The sequence below is a fragment of the Simochromis diagramma genome, unplaced genomic scaffold, assembly GCF_900408965.1.
Source record: "Simochromis diagramma unplaced genomic scaffold, fSimDia1.1 OVJJ01000571.1, whole genome shotgun sequence".
In the NCBI taxonomy this organism is placed as follows: domain Eukaryota; kingdom Metazoa; phylum Chordata; class Actinopteri; order Cichliformes; family Cichlidae; genus Simochromis; species Simochromis diagramma.
This window is the reverse complement of record NW_024386885.1, coordinates 1,770,544-1,798,405: the sequence shown is the minus strand read 5'-3', so window position 1 is coordinate 1,798,405 and position 27,862 is coordinate 1,770,544. Positions and strand designations below refer to the sequence as shown.

General features: G+C 43.1%; 1 protein-coding gene and 1 long non-coding RNA gene across 9 annotated transcripts in view; one reads left to right on the top strand and one right to left on the bottom strand.

The window, feature by feature from the left end:
- Window positions 1–27,862, bottom strand: part of kcnq5b (potassium voltage-gated channel, KQT-like subfamily, member 5b) — a 124,456-nt gene that overhangs the window by 27,682 nt on the left and 68,912 nt on the right. For all 8 annotated transcript variants that reach the window (XM_040033494.1, XM_040033487.1, XM_040033491.1 and 5 more), the window contains exons 2-3: window positions 10,673–10,763; window positions 6,244–6,370 (exon numbers count right to left, since the gene is read on the bottom strand). In XM_040033494.1, coding sequence (XP_039889428.1) covers window positions 6,244–6,370; window positions 10,673–10,763 — 218 coding nt within the window. The remainder of the gene's footprint in view (window positions 1–6,243; window positions 6,371–10,672; window positions 10,764–27,862) is intronic.
- On the top strand, window positions 25,367–26,956 carry LOC120734606. The gene is made up of 2 exons (XR_005696045.1): window positions 25,367–25,539; window positions 25,639–26,956. It is a non-coding gene; the product is annotated as an uncharacterized LOC120734606 (long non-coding RNA).

Sequence of the window (27,862 nt, the reverse complement as noted above, 5' to 3'; positions counted from 1 at the left end):
GCTCCCTGGCTAGCTCACCTCCGTCTCCTCGTTGTCTGAGCTCGCCACACTGGTGTCAGAAGTGGGATGATGGTGGCACCCCATGTTCTGACCCAAGTGACTTTTCCCCCGCCGGTCGTGACCGGCCGGGTGCGCCAAAAGAAGGCACCTGGACATTTGCAGGACTTTGTGTGGGGTAATGGGGTCGTCGGGGACGACTGACCCCTTAGGTGGGGGCTATGTAGCGGGTCAGGGCTGTTCGGGGTTCTGTTTGTACAGTTATGTTTTGTTTATGTTGCCATAGTGACGGGTGACGCCTTCTCGCTGCGACGGTGTGTCCTTCCGGGGTCAGAGGGCGCTCTGTGTGTTGTTGTTGTTGTCGCTGTGCTGTTGCCACGCTGAGCAGTTAGCTAGCGGCAGTGTTCTTCTGCAGATGTCAATAAACGGCTGTGCTCCCTGGCTAGCTCACGGGAAGCAAGACCAAACGATACCTCCGTCTCCTCCTTGTCTGAGCTCGCCACAATATTAAACATATCAGGTCCCCATAAGGAGAATCCTGTGCTAACGGCTGTCTAAATGACTCGGGTAAAGTTTGTAGCATGCGTGTTTGTTGTTTTTGTCTGCTTCCACTTGTCTTTGCACTAGGATGATGTCGGCGTAAATGTGCAGTCATATTCGTTGTGTTCCCACTAGTGCTGTCAGCGTTAATCTCGTTGAAATGACGTTAACGCCACAACACGGCAAATCTCCGTTAACGAGCTACCCCTGCGTGGGGCTAGACGGCCAACACATTAACGAGCTAACTGCGCTAACACACTAGTTCCCACCCATGTAATTGAGCATTGCGTGGCACATCCAACATACTGTTTTACTTTAGTCCATGACGCGCTTACCTTCAGGGTCATACGTCACATGAAAACCAAAATAATTCCAAACGCCAGATCTGAATGAGGGTGGGGGAGGTTCAATTTGCCATGTTGCAAGGAGGGCTTAACTTCTGTCTTGCTAGCTTGCCCTGCGCTCTTCCTTCTGACGATGCTGTCTGTGTTGAGCGCTCAGTGGATCTGCGCTCGACAGTGCAGCCTAGGCGAAGTAGTCGAACGCAGATTCACTGAGCGCTCAACACAGACAGCATCGTCAGAAGGAAAGTTGATAAAATAAATTACAAATTTTGTATTGTTCGATACATATGCGTACCGAACCGAAAGCACTGTATCGAACAGTTCAATATCAATACGAGTATCGTTGCACCCCTAGCGATTATGTGTAATGATTTATGTGTACGTTCTGTGTGCACTCAAAAAAATAAGAAAACTGGCTCTCAGAAAAAAACACGACTATTTCCCTCATCTCATTGACAGCTCCAAAAAAAGAAAAGACTGCTCACTCCTGCTAGCAGAAAAGAAAACAGAAGCAAGTATATCTTGTTGTTATTGATCTTAACGTGAAACCATCCTATCAAAATTCATTCTCATCTGAACGCCAGTTAGACGGTTCGACGTCTATCATGCAGCAGCAATAACAGTAAGTCAGCGTTGTCATCTCACGCTGCTCACTGCAGTAAATCAGCCCAACAAAGGCTCCATATTACTGGAGATGACATAATCTGCCACAGGCATCAACGGCACAATAGCAGCCTATGGCCTCTTCCTATACAGAGTATATGCTGATTTAAGTTGCCTGGCTACTGCATCGATCTGCTGTTTACACAAACACAGCAGAGGGAGAGGTAATTGGCTAAAACAGTGCTCTGCTGTATATCTGAAAGCAGAGCTCACACTTCTGCTTTGTTTCCTTTTAATTTCCCATAAGAGCATAAAAACTGTGACAGACGTAAACATGGGCACAGAGAGGCAGACGCACACAGATCTGACTCTGTGCAGAGGAAGTTCACACAAAGCACAGCGAGCACATGAATAACACCAAACCCACAAAGAGCACAGACAAATAAGACCTCGTCCAACTCAAAAAAAACCCCAAATCTCCCCGTCTCTTCCATCTCAGCGATACTCCGCGTTAAACTCTACACCCGGGCCGTGCTATTTTACTTCACTGTGTACGAGAGGATTTCCCTTCTGTCCTTCAGTCGAACCCATGTTTTAAAAGAGAGAATGTTTGTTGAGGTGAAGCTGATGGTCGTATAAATAAACAGATCAGTTGACCCACAGTGGGGAGAGGAAGAGAAAGGGGAAAGGTCATGAGCAGCAGCGGCATTACAAATACATTAAAGGGGCACCAGCAGAGCTCGCCGACTTTGAAGGTGCTCAGAGGAAAGAAAAAAAAAACAACCACAAAGAATCCAAAGATTTAAATCAGTCCAGCTGACTCTACACAGGCATTCAGCCCTACAGACAGCACATCTCACGATAGCTCCCCAACAGTGAAGTTCTAAAATGTAGGAACATTTTCACCCATCACACATCCATTCATCAATCCGCTTGTCCAGATCTGGGTTTCTGAGGAGCTGCCCAAACCGCCCGCCCAAAACACACTTGTACATGGACTAAATGGCCTGTAACATCAGGCCAGATACACTGTACTACTGAAGCACTTCCCTACAGGTTAAACCAAAGGATGCAGGTGAATGAAGTCCGCAAAACACATGTAGACTGGTTGGACAAACTCCTATCTTCACTTATCCTTAAATATCATTCCAGGTCCGGTGTTCCACAACCAGGATAGAAATTGCATATTTCAGTCTGAGTTTTTCACAAACCAACTTCTTCCCAGTTTAGAACTTAAAGACGGCAAAGAGCTCAGCTTCTCAATGAAACTACACAGACCGGTGGGCGGCCTCCCATTTTTAAACACCTCCACCGCAAAGCTGCACTTTCTGCAGATTTTTAAGAACTTTAGACATTGATAGCATGTAAGGGCAAGCAAGACCAGCAACAGCAAGTGCACATATGCAGAACATATTCAGTTTCCAGAACAGATCCGAATGCAAACCTGCAGAGTTGATGGTGACTCCATGATTTTCATATATGTTCAGAGTATCACACACGTTTATGCTCATTTCTTTTCTATGGAACTTTCCTCTCAGTGATGAATGATCACAATTTGAAGGTCTTCATTTGAAACACAGTGTTCTGAGCTTCAGGCAAAACTTCACACGAAAGAATGTGAGCGTGAAACCAGACAAACACAAGAAAGCTGCATATTATGACAGTCCATCCTCAGGCGCATCATTCAGATGCATCTCCATAAGGTCCGATCCATGTGCATCACAGCCACCATGGAGTCATTTACTCAGGCTGTCAGCGTTCATGCTTCCTCTAACCCCCGGGGAGTCTTTGGTCTTTTAAATGACTCACAGGGACAAATCACCTGTTCACACCAGTTAAAACGATGCTAGTTTTCATTCCCGCTTCATTTGCGAGTTAATGTTGGTCGCTCTGAAGTCACAGACTAACACATCTTTAGATCACGCTGGTTAAAACGTCATATCAACATTAAGATTCTGCACGCGGTGCTTATTCTGAGCACAGAAACTTCCTTTGGCGTTCGGCTGTTTTGGCATCAACATGCCGCCGTACGGCTCCAGTGAAGCTGCTTGATCGCGAGTAATTAGGGAGCCCTGCTGCCACAAATAAACTGGTTAACAGAATTTCCACTGGGCACGATGCAGCAGCCAAAGTGAAAAGAAAAAAAGAACTGCTTAAAGGACTCCACAGAAGAAGAAAAAATGATTTAACTTCTGGGCCAAAAGTAACAGCAAAAGGAAGAACATTTTAAACGAGTTCAGCTGGAGGCTGTATTATTTTTTAGATATTCAGACCAGGATATCTTATTATTCTAGCATTATTAAAGCATTTTAATGTAAGACAGATCAGTCAGATCCCGTGCATCCATTAAAGTAAATGTTGCTCGAGTTTAAAAAGTACTATCAACAAAAGTATAAAAACTAAAAGCACTCATGTTTACAAGATTAATATTTTTATTACACTTACAGAGCAGCTTAAAATGGAAATACTCAAGTATAAATACCTAAACTGACTCCTGAATGATTTTCAGGAGTCAGACAGGTTTACTTTCCCCAGGTTGTGCAAATGTTAGCATGACAGTACCATCACACAAGTGTTCTTCTCTAAATGTGTGTTGAACTCTGTAAATGTTTTAACTATCTGCGCAAATATCAGTGGTTAATACAGCATACAGATTTTTCCTGTCTCTATAAAAGCTAATCTGTCCTGTAGCTTTTACAGAGTTTTCTAAATCCAGGATTAAAGAAAAGGGAAAATACATTTGTGTTCTTCAAGGTTGGATACAAATAAATCATTCGTAAGATTCACCGCTGTCTGGATGAGCTCACTTTCTGCACCTTTAGGCACTTTCAAACTATCACACAAATATACACAGAGTTTGTTTAGAATCACTGAAGTAAAAACAAGCCCCCCTGTTTCCATCTACAACCACTTATGTTTGACATGGCTCTAGAAGATCATCAGCACATAACCGAGCTGACATCACTGATAGGACACCGAGTCAGAAACGGAGATAATTGGATGGAGGCTGGTTGCAAAGTGGCTTGCAGGTGTGCAGCACCTGTGTGAAGGCTAAAGTAGCATATACGGTGCAACCTACCTGAGATTTGGTAGCTGTAGGCTGACTTCATGGCCTACCTGAACCATCGCTATGATCAATTAAAGGTCACTGACCCTACATATCATACTCAAGGAGATGTTGCATAAAACGGCACTCAAAGCTACTCACATTTTTCTCTTCCCACTAAAGACATGATCCACTTTAAGTCTTGCCATTCTCAAGGCTTTCAGCATCTCTGAAGTCAAATTAATTCATGATAATCCTAACAATAATCCTGGCGATACAGCAATGCCCAGACTGAGGAAAGACTGAGCTACACAACCAGTTTCACTTCATTTAACCTGCCAGGGGCTAAACTTGGCATAAACCAGGAGTTTGCTCATTTAGAAATCTTCATGTAGAGAAATAACTGCAGTCATGGCAGAAAAAAATCAACAACAACAACAAAAAAGTTTTGCCAGTAGCACAAATTCTGTGTTTCATAAATCCTTGAACAGCATTAATCTATGAATCTGGTTTTCCTGCAGTTCTCTGTAGCAGGCTGGATATCTGCTTCATTCCTGCCTTATCAGAGCTCCACACTAAAAACATCCTCAAAGACCAGCTGCTTCAAAGATCCAGGAGTAATCTGGTAACAATCTGTGCATTTTCCAGCTTGTCTTGTGACATTTTATACCATGCTACAAGCAAAAAGTGATAATTAGTCACTGACATTAGGTGAGAGATTCACATTATTTCATACATTTATCCCACAAGTATTTTACTGCCATGACAGTTACATCAGCTTCTGCTACCCAGCGTTCAGTCTCCAAACCGGCCACAGTGGGAGCTGGTTCAATGGAGGACTAAACCAGAGCTGGTTCTGCACTGGTTTAGTGGGAAGAGCTAACAACATTTCAGATTCAGTCACACTAACACAAAGAAATCACCCACTATCACTCTGAAATCTTAAAATCCAAACGTTTTTCTGCAAACGATGGAGAATAATTGCCGTCATGCTCTGGAGTTAAAGTCGATGTCTGTGCACAGAAACTAAAATTAGTATAATAAAAGTTGTAATACGACCAAAACTACACACAGACACAGCATCTCCTTCAGATGTGAGAGCATGCAGAGTCATTTTATACTGCAGCACGGTCACAGGGTTTCTCTCTGTAGGGATGTGCGTTATGATTCAGCTCCATTTATCCTTCAAATCCTTTCTTTTACTTTCTCACTTTATTATTTTTTTCACGCTCGCCATCACACGCCGTCGTCTTCTCCATTTCTCCTTATCTCTTACTTATATTTCACTCTTCTTTTGCTCGCTCCCCCGTCAGTGCTGAACAGTGTGACGATGGGAGCTTGCGACGCACTCGCTGACCTCGGAGCCCTGCTCTCCCTCCCCGCGAGCGCCCTACTGTACTTTGAAAGAAGCAGCAGAGCGATCCTTGTCTAAACAGTGGAAAGAATAAAAGGCAGTTAATGCAACCTCATTACGTAAATGCTCTCTGCTCTTATGAGGCCTGACCACAGCTGAAAATGACACCAGCAGACTTTGGTCAATAGCGTGCCATGGGCTGCATTCACAGAGAGGACGCAGAGCGGTCCGCTAGAGGGCAACTGTAGGGTGAAACAATGAGAAGGGAATGGCTTTGTAGCTGGAAAACAAAACCTTTAAGCAGCGAATTAATCACCCAAAAAAAAGAAAAAAAAGAAAGGCGTGGCCCAAAGACTCACCGATGACACAAAAGGGCTTCCTGGCAAAGCGCAGCCGACCCTGCCATCCTCTGTAGCGACAGCAGCATCCCGCTGACCAGATACGGATGATGAATTCCAACCCGAACACCACAATCATCACAAACTCCTGTTGGAAGCATAGAAACAACAGTTGTTATGGAAGCGTGTTGATGACGGCAACAGAGAGCATTAATCTGGTTTTCCAGGGATTAAATCAAACACAGTTAAGCCAGTGGATATATTAGACAGGAAGTAAACAGTTATGCACCAAATACACTGGCAAAGAGAGAAGCAGATGTAAGGACCAGAACAAATGTGCCTGACAGTCCGGGTCATGGTTGGACTGAGGAGAGATGAACTTACAGGTTGTTGGTGGAGCGCGGCTGATGTGTATAAAAGAAAGACACAGCATACTTTTGGCTCAGTATTTTATCATCAGGCTCTGGGAACTGAGCAACCGGTCTCCACAGAGACTCAAAAGTCAAGCCAGTGTAAAAATGCCACAAAGTGCAGTTCCTGTAATGTCCACTTGAGGCCGTCTCCTGAAGTGAGTCAATCACCGTAGACTTCCATGTTAAAAAGTCCAATTTTACAGCAGAAGTAAACATGTTTACAGCCTGGTATACAAACAGAGCTTTGATCTCTACAGCTGATTTCTCCCTTCATAACAACTGAATCTATTTTTTTGTCTTCGTTGTGTCTACCACACCCCCAGTGTTAGGCACTGTTGGGGGTGTGGTAGGTCCTATCTTGGCTGTTACTGGTATGCTGGGCTTTACCTTTGCTAAATGAACCAGTGAACTGGACCTCTGGACTCTGCTGTTAGTGCTTTTTGGAGCTTTTTAATGCACTTACTTGACCTGTTGTGCTTTTAATGGTACGAAGCGACTGTCCGAGAAGTCTCCTTCACTTCACTTCAGTTCTAATATTATTTCATTACTTAGCACTGATGCTAGCCACAATGCTAGACCCTTTGGATGTGTTTCAGGAAGATCTGCCAAATCAAACCCACTGTGGTGACTTAACTTAACACTAATTAGCAGATATGTGCTCCAGTAGACTGTACAGTGTATAGATATAACCTGCTAACCAAGCCAGCTAGCATTAGCTCAGAGGTTAAGAAGCTTGAGTTCTGTCTACAGACGTTATAAAAGATACACGCTGCATTCTTTTTAATGGCCACCAGGAGGCAAAGACACCTGGTCCTGAAAAGTAAACAGGAAACAGTCCTTCACACGGACTCTGTGAATGCTTTCCTGCTGATTTTATGAGCTCAGTCACTCATTTTAGAAATGATTAATTATCTGTTTTCTTCCGGTTATCCGGGGCTGGGTGGCAGGGAAAGCAGCCTAAGCAGTGAAGGTGCTCTCCCTCTCACCGGCCGCCTCCTGTGAGGTGTTCCTAGGCCAGTGGAGAGATGTAATCTCTTTAGCATGCCCTGGGTCTGCCACAGCATCTCCTCCAACCTAAACTATTTATTAAACTCTTTAAAATTTGGTTATTTAATCACTGGCCAGTTACTTGTCAATCATAAGTTGTTGTTTTAGTTGTTTTATTGTCTTCTATATTTTACTGCATCACTGTTGTGCATTTTATTGATTTTAGTGGTTTTACATTGTTAAGCACTTTGTGCGGTGTGGACTGTTGGAAATGTGCTATATAAATAAACTTGAACTTGACCTTGACCACAAGTTAATGACCAATGAGCATGCTCCAGCTCCAGGCGCGATCAGTTTGACAGTCGGATCCACCTCTCACTCATCACATCTGGTTTTAAAACTTGAGGCTTTATAACGAGACCTCACTAACCCCTGGATGATGTCATGATAGCCCGTCTATGTTTCAGATGCAAAGACCAGCAGCACATTATGTTGGGCTGGTCTTATTATTTTGGCACATCAGTGTAAATTTACATTAGTCATTATTTGCTGCATTGATCACATGTCATTATACGTCATTAATGCAGTGTTTGTGTCATTTAAATGGATGCCGGGTTGACAAAAGTATTGTGTGTTAAAATGACTGAGACGGGTCATCTGTTAATGCACACGCACGACTTTACCTTCCATTAGATGGAAACGCTGATGCAATTAGCGTGGTGCAATTTGTGAAATGGCAGCTCCAGCTGCAGGGGCAATCATGCGCAGTAAATGCTGCCCGTGCAAAAAAAGTGACCTCTTCTTCTGCAAAAGCTTTTTTTTATTAAAAAAGAGAAAAGAAAAACTTGAAGAGTCTGTTAAAAAGGCATTTCTGCTCCCGTGCCCACCGTTCCTCGCTTTCTTCTCAAGACATCTTTGAACTCAATTTGTTAGTACTTAAAGAAAGTGGAGTTCTCAGTTTGAGGGCAGGCACTTAAATCTGCCATTTATTCTGTTATCCCGAGGTCGACCCCGAGAGTTTTCCCGATGGCCGTATGGCTTATTCATAATGGCAAATTCTCCTTTCACCAATTCATACTTTGGTTTCTGTTCAGAACTTCTTTAAAGAAGACATTCAAAGGAAAGGCAACGTTGTTAACTGCTCATCATATTCCTTATTTATCTCCCACTCCTCCGCACAGTTTGTCAGCGATCACAATTAGCACAAATTACACAAATTACTGGGTATTTTCTGCAGACTGCCCCATTTTTCCTCTTTCACTGCACATCTTAGCTAATTTACAGGATCACTGATATTTTGTAATTAATATATAATTTTACTCATGCAGCTAAGTGCATGAGTAAAATGGAAAATACCAGATTACATTCCATGTTCAGCCCCAGCCACACACATCTAGAGAGCCGACCACCGGTCAGTAAAAAAAAAAAATGTTTACCTGTTTCTGAATACGGCACTGAAATAAAAAACATCTCCCTACGATTGTTTTGATTGCTAGCAGAATACTGTGGTCACTGATAGCTCAGTTACTCTGGATGAAAATCTGGGGTCAGCGGGTGACGTGATAAAATAAGCACACAAATGCCGTGTGCAAAGTGAATGAATAAGTCTGTCACATATTTGTTCTCTCCTGAGGTATTATGTTGCTCTTACAAAAACCCTCCAATGTCAGAGACACCAAAGAGCTAGAGAAACTCAGTTTGTGGGATGAGAGTCTCACATCTCAGAAGTCTGAAACTCTCCAGTCAGGCAGGTGGAAGTCACACACCTGGATGCTGAATCTGAGGAGGAGGAAGATAAGGAGGAGAAGAACTGAGGCTTCAAGGATTTAATTAAAATTTGGGAGGTCGCAGGAGGTCGAGACTCTGGTGATCCACTCGCAGGAAATTTAAAATGTCATTTCCTTCTGGTGACTTTTCATGCATCTTTTCAGGTTAAATTTAGAGTGGAATTTTTTTTTCTGTAAGGGAAACACATCAATCTGCCACGCGATGATAAAAGTGTCCCTAATAAACAGTGTTAGACACTGAATTTCAAACATAATTTTTATATTTTCTATTTGTTTGTAACAGTGGTCCAACTCAGCTGTAACCTTGAACATAAGGAATAAAAGTCAATATCAGTAACTTTTGGAGAGTTAGTGAAGGAGGGCTAACTGACATACTATGATGGAAAACTTTGTATGGATTTGAATATTTCTGATGTGGAGCTTAAAGCAGTCAAGGAAGGTCAATCAATAAAGAGCCTGATCGTGGAGAGACGACCACCATCATACGACAGGAAGAAGATACCTAAAAGAGCCAAACTGCAGCAAACTGCCTGAGATCACCTCGTGCTGTCTGACTCAATGCCAGCATAAAGACTACAGTCGTACAGGCACCGACGAGCTCACAGTCCGTGACCGACTGCTTTCACCAAGTCCACAGAAAACACACACAGACTGGCTCTACAAACTCCCACACCCTCAAATATCCTCAATACGAGAGCGAGCCGAGGACGATGATCCACCAGAAGTTGAAATTTATATTGAAGTGTTCAAACATGTATGAAAAAGAGCTTGAAGAGAATCTCCTGTCAGCTCTTTTTGTTTTTATCAGCTTAGATATGCTGTTATCTGATAAGCTGGGACTGTCTGTGTTATTCAGGCCAGGAAAGATGTTTCTTAGTTTTCCTGCAGACCACACAACACGCACACTACTGACACACACACACACGCACGCAGACAATAACAAATGTCAAAACATCAAATATCAAAATTCATCATATACATATAAATTTATACACAAACAAGAAGCAGTTCTAATGAGAATAATGAATGAAACTCTGCAAACGTTTTTAAATTCTTTGGGAGCATATTCCAATCTTTGACTGGTTTAGAGGAGAAAGCTGATCGTGCAAGGAAAGACAAATCCCCTCTAAGGTGGTGGAGCAGCCTCATGGATGGTCTTACTGTATGTACTACACGTATGCTTGGGTATATTGTAGATGTCAATGAGTTAAAGAGCTGATTGCTCAGAGTTACTGGCAGAAGAACGTTTTTCCAGGTGCTTACCAGAATGAGCAGGCAGTAGGAGGAGAACTCCTGATGAGCCGGGATGGTGGAGAACACAGAGAGGACCAGGCAGCTGAAGACCAAGACGAACCTGAACAAAAACACAAAACTGGAGTCAAACAGGATGACATCAATGGGCTGACCTCATCCACCACACTGACCAAACCCTCATTTCCACTGGTCCCAAACAGGCTGTGCACTGAAGTGGAATTGTTCCTCTGTGACAAACTCTTGAACCCATTCTGGCAGTGAAGGAAGAGCAGCACACCAACGACCTGGCAGCGCAATCGCACAATTATTTCCTGTCTGCAGTGAACAGTGAGCCCGACCATTATTCAATTTCCTGAGATATCAAGTTAATCATGCTTGTTTGTGCAACATGGTTTGCAAGAAACAAGCAGTGAAACTGCGGCTCTTGGAAAACAAGCAACATCCGACCACTTCCACACTCCCGACTGTCGCTCCCTCCGCCAGGAAACCGTAGCTTTCCATCTTCATTGTTGTGTTTTGTTTTTCCATCACACAAAGCTTCCAAAATGAGAAATATGAGTGCAGCCTTTAGAGCTACAGTGGCTCCTGATGTTAAATGGTGAGAGCACATCTGTGTTTTATCATCTCAGTCTGCTGCACAGGCCCGTCTGACACGCAGTGTGTGTGTGTGTTTTCTCTTAACTATTGTGCAATGACAGCAACACAGCCCACTTCATGTTACCCAGTCATAATGAGGTCTTGTTTTTAGGCCTCTGAAGTTCGCTTCAAATCATAAACACACCTTTAATTACAGAATTTCAGGTGATTATTTACACTCCTGTTGAAATCCAAGCAAACCCCCCCCCACCTGTTACAGAACTGAAAGCAGAGGCACCTTCTGCTGTCCACAATAAAACCGGGTTGCATCTATGAAAAGTATCCACAGTTCCCGTTTACTGCTTGATACAGAATAAACGTCTTTATTGAAATAACTGTGTTTATTGTATATATTACAAACTGTATATATTACAGGCAGGACCAAAGTCAGAGTACCAGGAATGACATTTAAGCAATAAAGATGGATTACAGTGTGCAAGACCTGTTTGAAAGCCTAAGCAGCTGAGAGATGAAGGTTGTGGTCGAATAGTTGGAATAATACCAAGGAAAGACGCTTCCTTTATTACCTGCTTTCGCAAAGGACACAGTGGATCATCCTTCATGAAGGGAAATGAGATACATGATTGAGTGGTTCAGGAAAAAAAGTATATCAGCGTGAGTACCAAATGAAGTCGACTGTAGTTTAATTATAATCTGCATTTGCCTTCTAATATGTGGGTGTTTGAACTTTAAACAATGATAAAGTGAAGTGACGGCTGTAGTTTAGCTGCCATCAGTCATTGCACATCAGGTAAAGATCCATCCATTCATTTTCATAACTGTTTATCCAGCTCAGAGCTGTTGGGATGTTGGAGTCTATCCCAGCTGTCACTGAGGGACTCAGGTCTCCAGTCTATCACAGAGCCATCCATCCTCGCCTGCAGCCAAATTACAATCACCAATCAAACACAAACTTCAAAAAGAAAGGCTTCCTCTCATGAATTCTCCTTCACATCTTTCCTTCCTGTCTTGATGTTTTACCTCAGAGTCAAGGAAAACACACGGGAGAGAATCTTTTGAACTATTCAGCCTCAACCAGCAACTCCCACGGGTCTGCCTCCCTGCATCCGCATGTACTCAAAACTCATGCGTAGTGTCTACGAGGGATCCTGGTTAGATGCTTCGCAGACTTCAACAAGTCATTTCAGCCCTTTGTCAAAATACCAGAGTCAGCTTTTTCAGTCAGGATGGGACCAGATATCAGATCGGTGCATCTCTACATCTCCAGCATAGAAACGAGGCACTTTGGTGTTATTTTAACCTGGAAACTCACAATCCATTTCCACTTCCATTCTCAGGCCACAGAACAGTCACCACTGGATAAGCCGATAAAGACTCCTAGCTGGCAGCGGACTGACTTTTAAAACAGCTTTGCATGCTACTGGAATTTGAAAAAGGTTTTTCACATTACAATCATTTCCTCTAGGAAAAATATCATTTCTGGCAATCTGACCTTGGCCCTACCCACAATGCAGTTTGTCCCTGTGCACAGCTGTACCGAAGTGGAGACTGGGGACTCCTTCCTATGGGCCCCTCGTGCCAAACTGACCCCAGATTATCACAGAGTTGCAGGGAAGTCTTTCAAGCTTGTCTGCCGGGCCCATCAGGACTACTTCCAGTGTTTAAATGGTGCCTGTGTGAAAATAGTGGGTGTGCAGAGCAGGTCACACTCCCATACCCCACAGAACAGTACAGGACTGTGCTGTTCTGACCCCACTTGGGCCCTCGCCGACATGCAGAGAGCCAAAATGAAGGTCAGGATTTTCCACAGCCTCGGGGATGGTTATGTCATCATTTCTCGACCCGTGAGTTCTCCTCCTGCTCTGCGACAGGCCTCGCAGAGCTGCTGGAGGTTCCGAATGAAACGAAAAGCATAAAGTATCGAAAGTTTGAGGTTTGCACTGTTGACATTTCCAAAGATTTGAATAATGTGCTTTTGATTGGAGGAAAACATCTAGTGACAAGCATTGTGGTGCTGTCAGCTGAAGCACGAGCTCCTTGTCAGTGGCACACCTACGCCTCTCGCACTTACAAGGTTGTCAGACCGAAAATTATAGAGTGACAATCAACTCCCTTCATCCGTAGCCTAACTCATGTTTCCAGTTTGAATATATTTACTTTAAAAAGAGGGGGGGGGGGGGGGTGAAGTGAAAAGCCCTGTGACAGCATCATTAAGTTCTCAATGAGGTTCATTAATTAATCCCACAAGGTGAGGCTCTCGGACGGCCACGGCCCCCGTGTGTCGTGATGCCCTGCACTCAGAGCTGAAGGATTCATCTGGAGCATCTCGTTCAGTGCTCCCAGCAGAGTGATCGCTCTTAACCTTCCAAACAACACTGACTGAAAATTAAACTGGCGAACACAAAGAAGGAGAGGTACGTCCTTCCACCTACTCACCCTCCACCTCCCCTGCGCTCACACGGAGGCCCAGCATCACGGAACAAGTGGTGAGTGCTGCTCTGATTAGCATAATTTAATTGATTTGTCTGCAAAATGAGCTCCAAAACTAATGATATCCGCAAACTGCAATGGTATATTACAGCTCATTATCACTCTGAATTTGATTGGCAGACATTTCTCCACAGTCTCCTTTTTATCTGTCATCTTGGATGATAGGAGGGTAAGGAGAGCGGGGCAGTAAATGGCCTGGAGTGGAATTAAAGCCATGCCTCTGCAGTGAGGACACAGCTTTCACCAGGTGAGCTGCAGGGCGCTCCTGAATGTTTTTTGCCAGAAAGTCAAAAAAATGACTTTGATGCAATGCAAAATGCCACAAACAGACAGCGAGACACAAAATAATCACAAAAACATGCAAAATCACCAGTGCGAGGCTGAAAATGACCACGGAGATGTGCAAAAAAGATCAGAGTGAGAAAAGCAAATGGGAGACAGAGGGGCCATTATAAGATACATAAGAATTAATTTGAGCTTTGAATTATGTAAAGCTGCAAAGAATGTCCATCAAAGAAAATAAGAAAGCTGAAAATTAGCAGAAAAGAGCCTCTTTAATACGCCTGGCTGAACACTCTCTGTCCACTGATAACAAAGAAGAAGAATTTTTCACCTCAATGTTTGGTTCAGTGCAAAAAACATAAAATTTAAATAAACCTGGAAAAATAAATCTAAGATGAGGACGTCTGTGTGCTATTAATGAAAGGTCTCTGCCCAATAAAAGACACCAAAATCTGGCTTTGCCGTCTTAAACGTGTTCCTTTCAGTTGTCCGTTTGTTAGGAGCCGGTTTTCGCAGCAGTTCGCAGGTGAGACACAAACAGGTTTTTCTACAAGTGAGAATCTGCTGCCCGAATGTTTTCATCACTCACACACCCGAATAATCTGCGTAGCCGAGGAAAACGTGCAGCCTGGAGCCCTGCAGAGGTCATCGTTTTGATTTGATTTTATCTGACTGCAAACCAGTTCAAGTTTAGCTTGAGCCATAGTTGTACTTTTATTATGTATTTGCCTTTATTGTATTTTATGTAACCTTTTTTTTTTCCCTTATTCAGTTTCAACATTTTTACTTTAGCGTGGCTTCACCTTTGATCCTGATTTTTCTTAATTTTCTTATCGACCATTTCAATATTTTCCTTTTTGTTTTTTCTTTTTCTTTTAAGATTTCTTATTGTTGGATATTATTTTTGCTTTATTACGTCTTGTTATCAGCTTTGCAGTTCCTGTGTATTGTGTGTTCATCACTCAGCACAAAAGGAGCTATAAACTAAAGTCTAACTGATTGATTGCCCCATTTAACCTGGTTTTTACACTGTAGGGTCATGTGAGCGTGCTCAGTCCACGTGTCACTGTATACACAGAGCGTATGCAGAACAAGCAGCATGGCGACTCATTCACATCTACATGTGGTGTAATTAGATGAACTGTGCAGGACAAAAACTGAACATATTTCCCACTTTATGTGTCAAATCTGCATAAAGAAGCTCTACTCCCACTTAAAAGCACCTTCCTGATTAGTTCTGTCGTGTGTTAATTGGACCACAGCACACTAATAGACTGATTAATGATGTCGTAATGATCACATGTGACTGGGTTTATGCCAGATGATGTCATAAGCTGTTTTGAGACACATGACACAGATATATTATCTGATGCTGTCCATGGTCCTGAAACCAAATCCTGCTCCTGCCCTTAGATTTTAGTTTCAGAGCAGATGTCACACGATCGAACTTGATTTGTCTTCAGTGATCCCACCTGCCGATCTGCCTTTTCATTGAACAGAGATCAGCTGGTGCACAATCAACAATTATTCTACTTTAAAGAATGCATCACCACTTTACACATGATGCTATAGTGGAAGCTTTGCAACTGTTTAGTAAACAGAGCAATCCAACGTACATTCTGTGATCTTTAAATTTAAATCTGAAACCATCAACTGTCTCAGGCTGCATTCCCGTTTTTTGGGACAAAACATTAGGACGTCTCAGTGCTGCAACTTTATGGAACCGCTGAATCAAAATTCAACGTAGTTTGATTATTTTGTTTCATAAAAACTTCAAAAAGTGAAAGAAGAAGTAGGATTCCCCACATCAGCTGCTTCTTCGCGTATCTAAAATCCAGTTACACTCACAATCTCTACTGACTGTGTTTCTCGAGCTCATGACCTGGAGGGGAGACGGCGTCCTCGCATGCTTTGGCAGAAGATAGTGTTCCCAAATGTCAGAGCACGTGTTGCCGACACTATGAAAACTGAAACCTTTTCACTTATTATGGTGAACTGCGGAGCAGGGGAAGTGTGTGTCACCTTAACGTCCACTGTGTGCTGTCCTCGGGAACTTTATGAGTTGACAAGGAAAAGCAAAACCTAAACCTCCATAAAAGAGCCACACGAGCTCAGAAAAGTCGACTTTTCAGAGGACTGCGTGTCGTGCTGGGTGTTGCACATTTATGTTGTGCGGGTGGCCGGTGTGATCAGATTGTGGAGCAGCTCTTTAAAAAAATAGCTGTTTCAGGTTTGGGTTCCCGGGACGCAGCAGTGAGAAGTTATCTTCTGATTCAAAAAGCTGCCTAAAGCACAACCATCAACAACATAATTAACCACAGTCGTCTAACCGTGACCCAGAAATTTGACCTCAAGACCTTTGACCTTCCCTGCGAGGTTGACATTCCTTCACGCACTCAGTCAGTCATGCATCTGACATCTCAAAGCATTCCTGGCATTCGTCCTGACAGTGTTGGTTTATTCCAACAGCGACGGGCCTCCTCTGTGCACTCAGCACATTTCAGAGACTCACCAGAGGAGGAGGAAAACCTTATCACTTGTTCAGAGACGACCATTTATGGGTCTTTTTATTTTCTGTCAGTTATTTGCTGTCAACCGTGATGAGATTGAGTACTCGACATTACTGTTACCACCATACGTAAAGGATGTGCCGATCAATTGCTCGGTGTGTCTGCTCACTTTAAGGACTCATCCTACCATAAACACCGACTTCTTCGAAGATCCACGTGCAATCTGGTGACAATCTGTGCATTTGCTCAAATGACGGAGCATCATGTCACAAAGCAAAAGTGATAACAAAGTGGCATCAAGTGAACATTTCAGATCCATGGCCAGGAAACTCCCCAACTCTTAATCAGATTGACAATTTATGGTCAGTCCTTAAGTCTGCACATTTATCAACTTGGAGCTCTGATAAGGCAGGAACAGGTCATGCTACACTCTTCCTGCTCAGTCACACATGCATGTAACATATCTGCAGGGCTGTACGTATGAATATAAGCTGTTAGCTGCTACGTGTTAAAAGCCACAGTGCTGACAGTGAGCTGCAGACATTAGTGTGACTGAAGCTCAGAAGATGACAGAGCACATTTCCATAATTCACCTGGGCTCTCTGAAAGCCTGAGCCAGGGATGCGCTCTGTATTTTGTCAAGCAGTAGCAAAGAGGGGTGGGGAGTGTCTCTCATTCCCCATAATGCTGATGTTATGCATCTCAGGCTGCAAGAAGCACGAGTTAGAGCAGAACAAGCTGAATGCGTTTGGGAGATTAAATGAGTGCAAATGAACTTGCAAAGTCGGCTCAATGAGGAAGCGAGCGTGAGGATTTTTGTGACGTCTGACTATTGATACAGCGAGGCGTCTGGGAGGAGCCCCGTGACAGAGGGCTGTTTGCCGCGAGCAGTCTTCAGAATACCGATAACGCACGCACTGAAAACGATGCACGGCGAGCAAAGAACAGAAACTACAGCGCAGGGATTTTCAAACCGTGGTGGCCACATTAAGAATAACAAAACACACACTGTAGCTATAATGTTTCATATTTTCAGTGACGTCCTGCATTGTGGTGAGGGCAGCGGTGGTGTTTATGTTTGAGTTAAAGGAGAGGAAGCTCATCCACCACAGTGGCAGGCTTCGGAGTCAACAGATGACAGGAATGTTGCTTCTTGGCAAAAACTTTCAGTTTACAATATTTCTGCAGCCAGAGAACTTCCTTTTTACGTCATTTCATTTAAGTCTGGCTTTCGCGTCTGCACACACGCCGAACCAACGAACCACGGCCGAGTCATTAGGTACGAGACGATTATTTCCATTGCATCCTTAAAATCGCACAGCCAAGAGACGTTCTTCGACGTCATGTAGCTGCAGGCAGCGTTTGGCTGTGACAGCTTTCATTTGCTCCTCTCCTGAGGCGTCTCCTGCTTTATGTGTTTGAGAGGAGAGGACTACATAAACAGTTTAATAGATTATTTCAAAATGAGGTTTCAAGCAGTCACCAGCACCGACTGCTTGCGTGGGAGTCATATCACTGCATTAAGTTGTGTGAAAGATTAACTCCAGAAAACACGTTTAATATCAATTCTCATTATAAAACTGAAAAATAATATTTCAGATATGGGAAAAGCTCCAGGTTTGAATGTGTAGGCAAAATGAGATCTCTGAAGTTCTGTTCTGTTAATGTACTCACAGAGTGATCAACAGGAAGACTGTGATGCGATGCGTACAGTGTGCTTGTGCACTCCAACTGTGGCCTCACCGCAAGCACCGAAGCCTTCCAAATCAGGACTAATGGCATCATATGAGGCACCCTCTACAAGGTGGATACACTGGATACCTTGTGTCCCCAGAACCTCAGGGTCTTGGCAGAGAATAAGCCCCCCCAGTGAGTGGTCACGGGCTGATGTCACTGCCTTTTGAAGGCCTCAGGGAAGCCAAAGGCTATGGGAAAACACCCAGATACAACATCCAGACAGATTAAACTCATGAACAGGATGGAATCACCTGGGAAGGACTATTCAGAGAGAAACTATAATCCAGTAGCCTGGAGTTTCAGCATGGGGTTGAAGTAATCTGAGGACTAACACTGTTTCTGAGCTATTGGATGACCCGAGGCAGGAATACAACCCACAGGGCAGTGCGACATGTAGACTAGCTGAATGTGAAGACCAAAAACTCACAGATCAAAGATCCTGAACATTCCAAAAACCCTTAAGAAGGCGAAATTTCGATTTATCTGTCGCGCTACGTTCGAACCGTTACTTGTAGCCAGGAGTCATGGAGTTGTTAGCTGATGAGTGTATTTCACAGTCAGACCCACACCCCACTTAGATCCAGCTTAAAACACTGATGGTGAAAGGCTTCACTAACAAATGTCCATCTTTTAACACTTATATCCTACACACTTATAAAGCAATGACTTTAAGTTTCTAAAAATCTTGTATGCTGCATGCCAACAGTTATGAAGCCAAGCTCTTAAAACCTCTTAAGACAGTCACTACATTGTTTGATATTTGCCAAGTAGAAACAGTTCGAAGGCACCGACTCCAAACTGTACACGCAGTGGAGGTCGTTCACACTCTCCAAATTAAAAATTCTTTATAATATAATAAGTCCTGAAACAGCTGCTGGCGAATTGAGCTGCTAACATCTACAGTTATGCAATATTATGATAATAAACAATAAAAAGGACTAACAGATTTTATTAGATTGGCAAAACAGTCATAGATACGGTGCACTGTACTGGATCCTGCCCTAAGGACCCCAAAGCACTTTACATATCCAGTCATCCACACATTCACACACTGGTGATGGCAGCTACATTGTAGCCACAGCCACCCTGGGGCGCACTGACAGAGGCGAGGCTGCCGGACACTGGCGCCACCGGGCCCTCTGACCACCACCAGTAGGCAACGGGTGAAGTGTCTCGCCCAAGGACACAACAACCGAGACTATCCAAGCCGGGGCTCGAACCGGCAACCTTCCGATTACAAGACGAACTCCCAACTCTTGAGCCACGATCGCCTCAGACGACTCACCATTATCCATTACTTGCTGAAGGAAATAAATCAACTTCTTATTGCAGCTGAATAAACAACAGACTCACGAATACAAGGAGAATTTGACAGAAAGTACGATATGTCTAGCTGGATATGCCTATACTTAAAAATACCTCAAATACAATTACTAATGTTTCTGAGTATCAAACTAACATTCAGTCATAATGATCATGTGATAAGACAGTGATGTTAACTCAAAAAATGTATCCAATCAATATACTTTATGCTAAACTTACTGTCTCTTCACAGAAAATACACACAAAAAAAATCATCGTCTCTTGAGTGAACTTTGAAGGGAACATGAATACATCATCTGAAAGTCAAACACCAAGTCCAAACTGGAAAGATGATTTTTTTAAGCATTAAACTGCACCATCTGTTTTTTATTTCGGCAAAGTGGATAATGATGTGAAAATGACTCAATTTACAGTCAGGTCGTGTTGACATACATTAATCTTGACTCTTTTTTCACATAGAATGCCAATCTGTGGGCTACTGCGTGCTGCAGACCTGCAGCACCAGCACACACATGGCCATATACATGTGTGATGATGCACCGCTGAAGTCATCGGCTAGATTCTGGACTACAAAAATATTTTGGCCTCTGTTGATAGTTTCCCCAATCATAAAAGCTCTGAGTGGAGTAGTTTGGTTATACTTCATCCACTGGGAGCAGGTAGAGGCGTGGCCACGCTGGTTAAAAGGTGTCTGGACACAGGCGGGTGGAGCCCATCGACCTCACGCTGATGACCACGTTCATGCTGTTGGTGCCTTTTAGACTATTTTAGTCAAGTCAAGTCAAGTGGCTTTATTGTCACTCCAACCATGTGCTGTGGTACAATACGCAGTGAAACGAGACAATGTTCCTCCAAGACCGTGGTGCTACATATGACATACGACAGACAATCAACACAGGACCACATAAAGTGCAAGTGTGCAAAAATTGCAAAAAATAAAACAAACACAGTGCAACCCCAGACATAACAGAACGATACAGACACAACAGTGCAATAGAAATGTGCAAAAGGCACGTCTGTTATTTAGCAATAATCAGCTAATACCGGTGTTTGTGCATTGTATTGTAACATAAGTGATGTTACGATGGCTTCATCCATCTTCATCCATCAGATGTGAGTCTGTGGCGTCTGACTCCCTTTCGGAGCCAGACTCAAGTGGTCATTAGAGGACTGCAGTTTTTGGCACTTGGGGATGGCTTTGTTTTTCTGCACTGGAGGTTGCATTGTAGCTAAATTGCATTGTTTTAAACTGTACTACAAATAAGTCTGTATTCCCCTATTATTATCAACGACTTATTAATCCACTCTTTAAAACTAAAACCTGAGATTTTAGTAGGGCACGGTGGATCAGCAGCAGGCCACCTATCCCATTAAAACAGGTCTAGCCAGTGCATCTGGACTACAAACAATATTGTTACTAGTTTTCCTTCTGACACGGTTCAGTTTGCAGTATAATTAAAGTCTGTGAACCAAGAACTTTAACATTTTAACCATACTTTCACTGACGAGAGAAGCAAAGCCTGGATATATAAACATTATAGAATCATATAGCTTCACCTGCTGATGAATGGAAAATGTAGAAAGAGCTCACTGCGTCCCTATAAACTTTATCTTTCAGCTTAGTGGTTCCATCCAATTTGGCTGCAGTTTATTTAGCCATTTTTGCAGCCTTATTAAAAGCCTGACTCTTTCCATCCGTAGCTGGTGTTACATATCATTTCTAATTGTGCCCCAAAAAGGTAATTAGTGCAAAAAGCAGATGGACAGCATGCATCACCCTGTAATGCTTCCCCTTATACAGCAGCTATCGCAGCTCGAGTCCAAAAAAAGAAACAAGAGAAAAGCACGAGGAGCCTGAGTAAGGGCATGCACATAATCCCGTGTGCTGTGAAACGGTGCTCTATTACAAAAGCAAAATGCGAAGGCCACCCACAGAGTGCAGCTATTTCACAGACGTCCTTATTAAGAGACCACAACCAAAATTCAGCAGAAAACTGAAACGTTAAGGACCTTTAAAATGTTTGAAGAGAAAGAGAAACAACTGCATAAAACCACAAGTGTGCAAAGTCGTAAAGCAGCCTGACTGTAGTTTATTGTGTCTGTTCTCTTGTGTTGAGGCACGTAAAGAGCCTCCACAAATTAAAAGTCCATCAGCAGAGCTGCAGGAGGACTTGTAATGGAAAGCAAAGGGGAGGAACTGAACAATTCAGACTTCATAAATGAGCCAGACCCTGATTGTGAAGTTTCCCACTGTTTATGAAGCTCTGCTGTGTTGTGAAGTGTTCGTCTCACATTTACCGTAATTACCGTACGTTGGTAAGAGCACACCTGGGGCTGAAAGACTTCATTTCACATCAAGGCAGCACGTGTGTGATTTTTAAAAATGAGAATAGCTGCTGTTATAGACGTATACAAAAGTGTTTCTAAAAATGGGATGACTTTTTAGCAAGCTTCAGTTTCACCTTTTCCTCTGTGAATCTCGATAGACACGAGACGAGCCCTTTGGTGCCAGAAGCTTTCTGGTTTCTATTTTTATAGCCAGGTACTACTGACTAATGACAATATCGCAGGCTTTTGGTTAGGAAATGCGTTTGAAGCTTTAAAACATTTTTATTAACTTTGCATCATTACAGAAAGAGACAGCAGCAATGCTGCAACCAGAGACCATCACATGTCAATGAAATTCGACAACAAATGAAGCAACCGCTAGCGACATGATGTGGGCGCATCCTGAGCCTAATTAATCTCAGCACTGAGGTGAACGACTGAAACAACTACCAATGGGAGCAAAGGATGCTGTTAAATGGCGTACCTCAACAGTCCTCAACCCACAGGCATCATCTTTCAGAAGATGTAGGCTAATGCTAACATCATGCCTTGAAAGCTGTTGGATGTCCAACAATTCAACACAACTTTATTTACATAGCACCACATCACAACAGCAGTCGCTTCAAGGTGCTTTGTATTGTAAGGTAAAGACCCCACAACAATACAGAGAAAACCCCAACAATCACATTACCCCCAATGACAAAGCACATGGCGACAGTGGGAAGGAAAAACTCCCTTATAACAGGAAGAAACGTCCGGACATCTGCCACAACACAATGGGTGTGAGGGGAGGTTAACTGTGGTTAACATAAGGTGATCGATGGATGTTTTTCTACACAATCAGAGGCTAAAATCTCAACTGGGCTCCATACATTTTTTTGTGTGTGTGTGTGTTTTTTTATCAGCAGTTGCCCTTTGATCATAAAGGCAGCAGACTGCTGCTCTGGACTGATGCGTTTCAGTCATTTTGGATGGCGCTCCACTAGAGCTGTTATAGACGGGAAACAGTGCTCTGCTGTAAAGGAACGGGGTGCACTTGGCTTAATAACCCCGATTATCTTATCTTCATAACCATAAGCTAACCATAAGATGTCAAAACTGCAGAAACATTTGTGAAAATAACTATTCTGCAGAGAGCGAGTGGTGTATCTGTGGTCCAGTCTGTTTTCAGGCCTAAAAAATAACTTTCTTTCATCACCATGAATCACAAAGAGAGCATGTGCTGCCAATCGAGGCTGATGTGACAAATGAAAATGAGTCCTTTAAGACAAAACTGACACAACGATTCATCCTCACGACTGAGTTTTTCCTTCCCATTATCCCCGTGTTAGAAGAGGATATTATCTAAAGCAATCACTGTCGAGGACTCGGTGTCATTTGCAAACCTATTGATCGTATACCACCGCTGAAAATATCTCCAGCCACTTTTTGGCCTCTCTCTCCATCGATCAAGCGCATTTGTCTAATTTCTCCAGCCAGTGATCATCAATACTTGAACCGTAGGGCTCCGACCCACTTCCACCACCCATCTCCTTCCAGGCAAACAAGTATTAATGATGCCAGGTGAGAGGATAATGAGGCACCCAGACATAGACTCACTGAGGTCAGAGAGTGGCGTGGACACGCAGAACTCTCACTGTCACGCCGTAATGAGAGACAGACCTGGCGTCCCGGACTAACCCCACTGACTCTGGGACAACTAATACCTCTCTGTCTTGAATAAATGTACCACCTGTCCAGATGGTGTTCTGGACAACCAGTGGAACGCTCTTTGGTGTGCACAGTCACATGGGCAAAAGGTTAAGCTCACAGATAAATAGAGCGACTGTATGTTTGGAGGATAAATCAGCAGAGTGATGAAAAACAAAGCTGGTGGCTTCAATTTAGCAGCAGCAGAGCACAACATTGTCAGGGGTCTGGAGAGTTTCGATTAAAGCGATAAGTATCGGGAGGTTTACAGTCATTTTAGAGCCATTTAAGGTGTTGTTAGGCTCATCTCAAAGCTTCAACAGATCAGGTCCTCAAATGAAGGCTGGCTTTTCTTTGCCTCAAACTTTAGAGCTTTAAATCAAAAACCACTCTCCCTGAAAAATTGGCGGGCTCGGGACGCTACACATTCATCTAGGAGTAGAAGACAACCAGCAAACTCATTCACTGTGATATCTGCTCAGGCGAACCCCTGCGACCTCAAAATAGCAAGGAACCCATAAATCAGCAGCGGTGGAGTGGGCCGGTCGATGGGCTGACGCCCAGCATCCATCTCCATGCAGTCTAAATTTGGGTGATAACGAAGGGTGAGGCTGATGGCTGAGAACATTAAAATGGGCCGCGCTGCTGTGCCAGAGCTGAATTATTAATCAAACACAGATATACGTGGCAATGGCAGCTTTCTGACCGGCAGGCAATTTTCTTTTTCAATCTTCTTCGTCCTCTGATTGGTTTATTTTCTTCAGCGCATTCAGACGTCATTCATTTTGTCTCCGTATAAAGAAAATGCCACAAAAATAAAAACTTCTGGGCACACTCTGTCAGCAGTAACTGACAGCTCAAAGGCAGATATTCTTTTTACGTTAACCTTTAAAGCACCAAAAATAAATCTCTGTATGTGTGTTCAGTAAAAGTTCGTCATAGCTTTGGTGTCTTTTGGCTCATCTTTGTCCCGAGTCCTTTTCACTTCAGGATCAATAATTGCAAACCTTAAAATGACCCCGACTCCTTCCGTCCATTAAAATGTCCTTCAACATGAGCCTGAATCATCACTGGATGGACAGCAGTGCGTCAGATAAAAGAACTGTCTGAATGCAATCCACCAATGGAAGTACTGTGCTCTTCACTGGCATAAAAAGGAAAATAAAACCATGATTTTTCTCTAACCTCAACCTTGCTAAAATAAAATGCAGTCGCTGAGTACAAACCTATTAAAGTGATACTTAGAAAAAGATGCCATCCTTGAAAAAAGAGGGAAAAAACATTCAGTGCGATGTAAGAAAATGTTTTTCATTTGTTTGGGATTTTATACTTTATTTCAGGAGACTTCACTGCCAAGTTCACTGGGCTGCAGCCGAAACACTTCCAAAATACACGTTATCAAACTCATTGTTGTTTTTAGTTTTTATGATGTGTTGTGAAGTCGGTTCGAAGACCAAGAGTTTGGAACTGAAGCCAAAAATGACTGAACTCTGGCAGCAGTGGCCCAATTTGGGCCCATTTGAAATGTGTCAGGGTTGAGCTGGCTTAGGTTTTCTGTGCGGCTGAGCTGGGCGTGGCTGTGGCGCGCAGGGTTTACCCGGTACACCTGAGGCCTGTTTGGGTCAATCGGGCAGGCGCATTAAAGGAGCAGCGATTCGTCACCTGATCGTTGCCCCCTGCTCTAATGGTAACCAGCAGTTTCTTTGTTTCGTTTAAACTCTGACATGGTTCCAGTCTGCACTCTCTTCATTTGCTTCTCACCAATCCTTCATCCACCAGCTTGCCCAGGACTTTCCAGAAGGACTTTCACTGCACCCTGCGCCGCTTACCTGGACACCTCCACACCTCCCACCTGCGCATATCTCTGCCTCAGCCTCCTGTCCTCAAGCTCCACCCGAGCCTTTTGTAGAAGTGTGACAAGTAAGCTCCACACGCCGTTAAATTCTCTCACTTATTAACCAGAGGGTTTTCTAATTAAGCACTTGTCAGTGACTAACTGCTGTTTCCCTTTCTCCCGAGATCGCCCGAGATCCTCGGTCTGCTTCGCTCCTGCACCTCGTCATCTTCTATTGTGATTTCACTGTTTATATATAATATAAATATATATAAGGAGTAACCATACACAAGACATAAGCTTAAAATTTATGGTTAAAACTAAAACTGCATATAGGAAACTGTAGACGTCTTTGGATTCAACACATCAAAATCCATAAAAAAATGGCACATTTTATCTGTTTGGTTTCTCTGTGTAGATGCAGGATTCAGAGATGCCTGAGCTCAAATTTTACAAGACCGAGCATAAAACTACATCCACGTACTACATGCACATCGCCTTGCTGCTGTATTCACAACACAAATGCAAATCATATCAGTAATGAAAAAAGACCCTGAGCAGGTGACTATGGTACATAAACACACCGGCGGTTCCCAGAGGACCAGGAAGCCTACAGCGAGGCCACAAATGTGCATGGCAGAGAGATGGTTAACAGGCATGGCAGCGAGAAAGAACAGACGGATGCATCCATCACGTTTAATGCTTAAAACGTACCTCTGATATTAAGGCGATACATTAAAATGTTCCACTCCTGTAAAAATCATTTCTATCAAGAGACAAATCTGTCCTTCGTGTGTTTCATGATAAAAAGTCTCATAACCTTGTCATGAATGCACCATTTTTCAGCTGCTAAACCCACGCTGAAGAACACTAAAGCCCCATCAGCCACTGCGTCTGCCTTTCAGCTCTTTACTAGTACACTGGGAGTGCTGTCATTGAAAATGTGATAATGCTGTGATGAATGACTTCTGGATGACGTGAAAAATGATCTACAAGGGAGCACTAAATATTTCTCTTAGCAATGACATGATAAAAATCATAAAAATATACAGGAAGACTAGGCGGTGAGGCCTTAACGACTCTCAGCAGATATCTGATGGGAACAGGAAAAACTGACTGTCAGCATCTCCTCACAGCAGCTCAGATTTCTTCAACACGAGAGATCATCAATCATCTCGTACAGGGCAGTACGGCTGCACCCTTTTTATTATATTGCTGTAAGACTGTATGATGCAGTCTTAAAGCAAAGATTTATTAGTTCAGGGTTGTCAGAAAAATTATCAGGATGTGCAGGTTGAAAGAAAGCTTGCTTTATGTAACTAATGGCATCCCGCAGGGTTCAGTTCCTGGACCACTGTTATTTATTTTACAGATAGGCAATCTTGGTCATAATAGCACTAGAGCAAACTTTAATTCTCTACAGGCTCTGACTCTGGACACAATAGACGTGATTAAGATTGGTAACAGATGACCGTCTTCTTCCTCACATTAAGCAATTGGTTTTAAAAAAAAAGTAACTTTAACCTGTGTTTTTAAATTTAGAATTGACTTACATTGTATACTTTTGTGTATTTTTGCTGTGTGTATTCACATGTGTTAGTAGCCTGTGCAGCTCTTGCTGATTGTGCTGCTGTCTGCCTCAGCCAGGGTGCTTATGCTAAAGCAGCATCTCGAGAGTCATGTTATCCAGGTTAAAGAAAGTTGGAACACAATAAAGACTTTGTTCACATGAACAAATATTTGATGTTTTCCTCTTCTCAGCAACATATTCAGGTTTTTTTTTTGCCTCCTGATGTCACTTCAATAAATATTTAATAAATACATTTATGGAGTCCTGCAACTGACAGGACAGAGAGTCCAGGGTGCATGCCAGCACTCGGCCTGTGGCAGCTAGGATGGTCTCCGCCCCCTGCAAGCCTGAAGTGGATAAGCAAAAGAGGATGGATGCTTTTATAGAGTGTATAATTCTTCTTCTGCAGGTTGGAGGGGTAGTAACCCAGGTTCAATCCATACACATGGCAGATTTAATTTCTATTTATTAATTTGCATGCATTAATAATTTAAAAAGTACTTAAGTAGTCTGGTTTACAAAAGGGTCACAGTCTGAGCTAAAATAGAGCTGCTGTGACTTCTGTTACAGTTTTTACAGCCACCATGACAATTTCACGTTCACAAACCTTTATTCGTATATTTAGTTTGGTTTAGAAGCCTCACACTGGCCAGCCAATCAAAAGAAAGAGGACAGAGGGGCTATTTATTTTTGGCTTATACTGAGAAACTAAAGAATAGAAGACAGGAAATCTGAATGCAAGAACAAAATTATGGAGCTGGAAATGGGGTTGTTTTAAATGTTGATTTTATAACAACATTAAGCACACAAAATTTGTGCTTTTACAACATAAGTAAGTG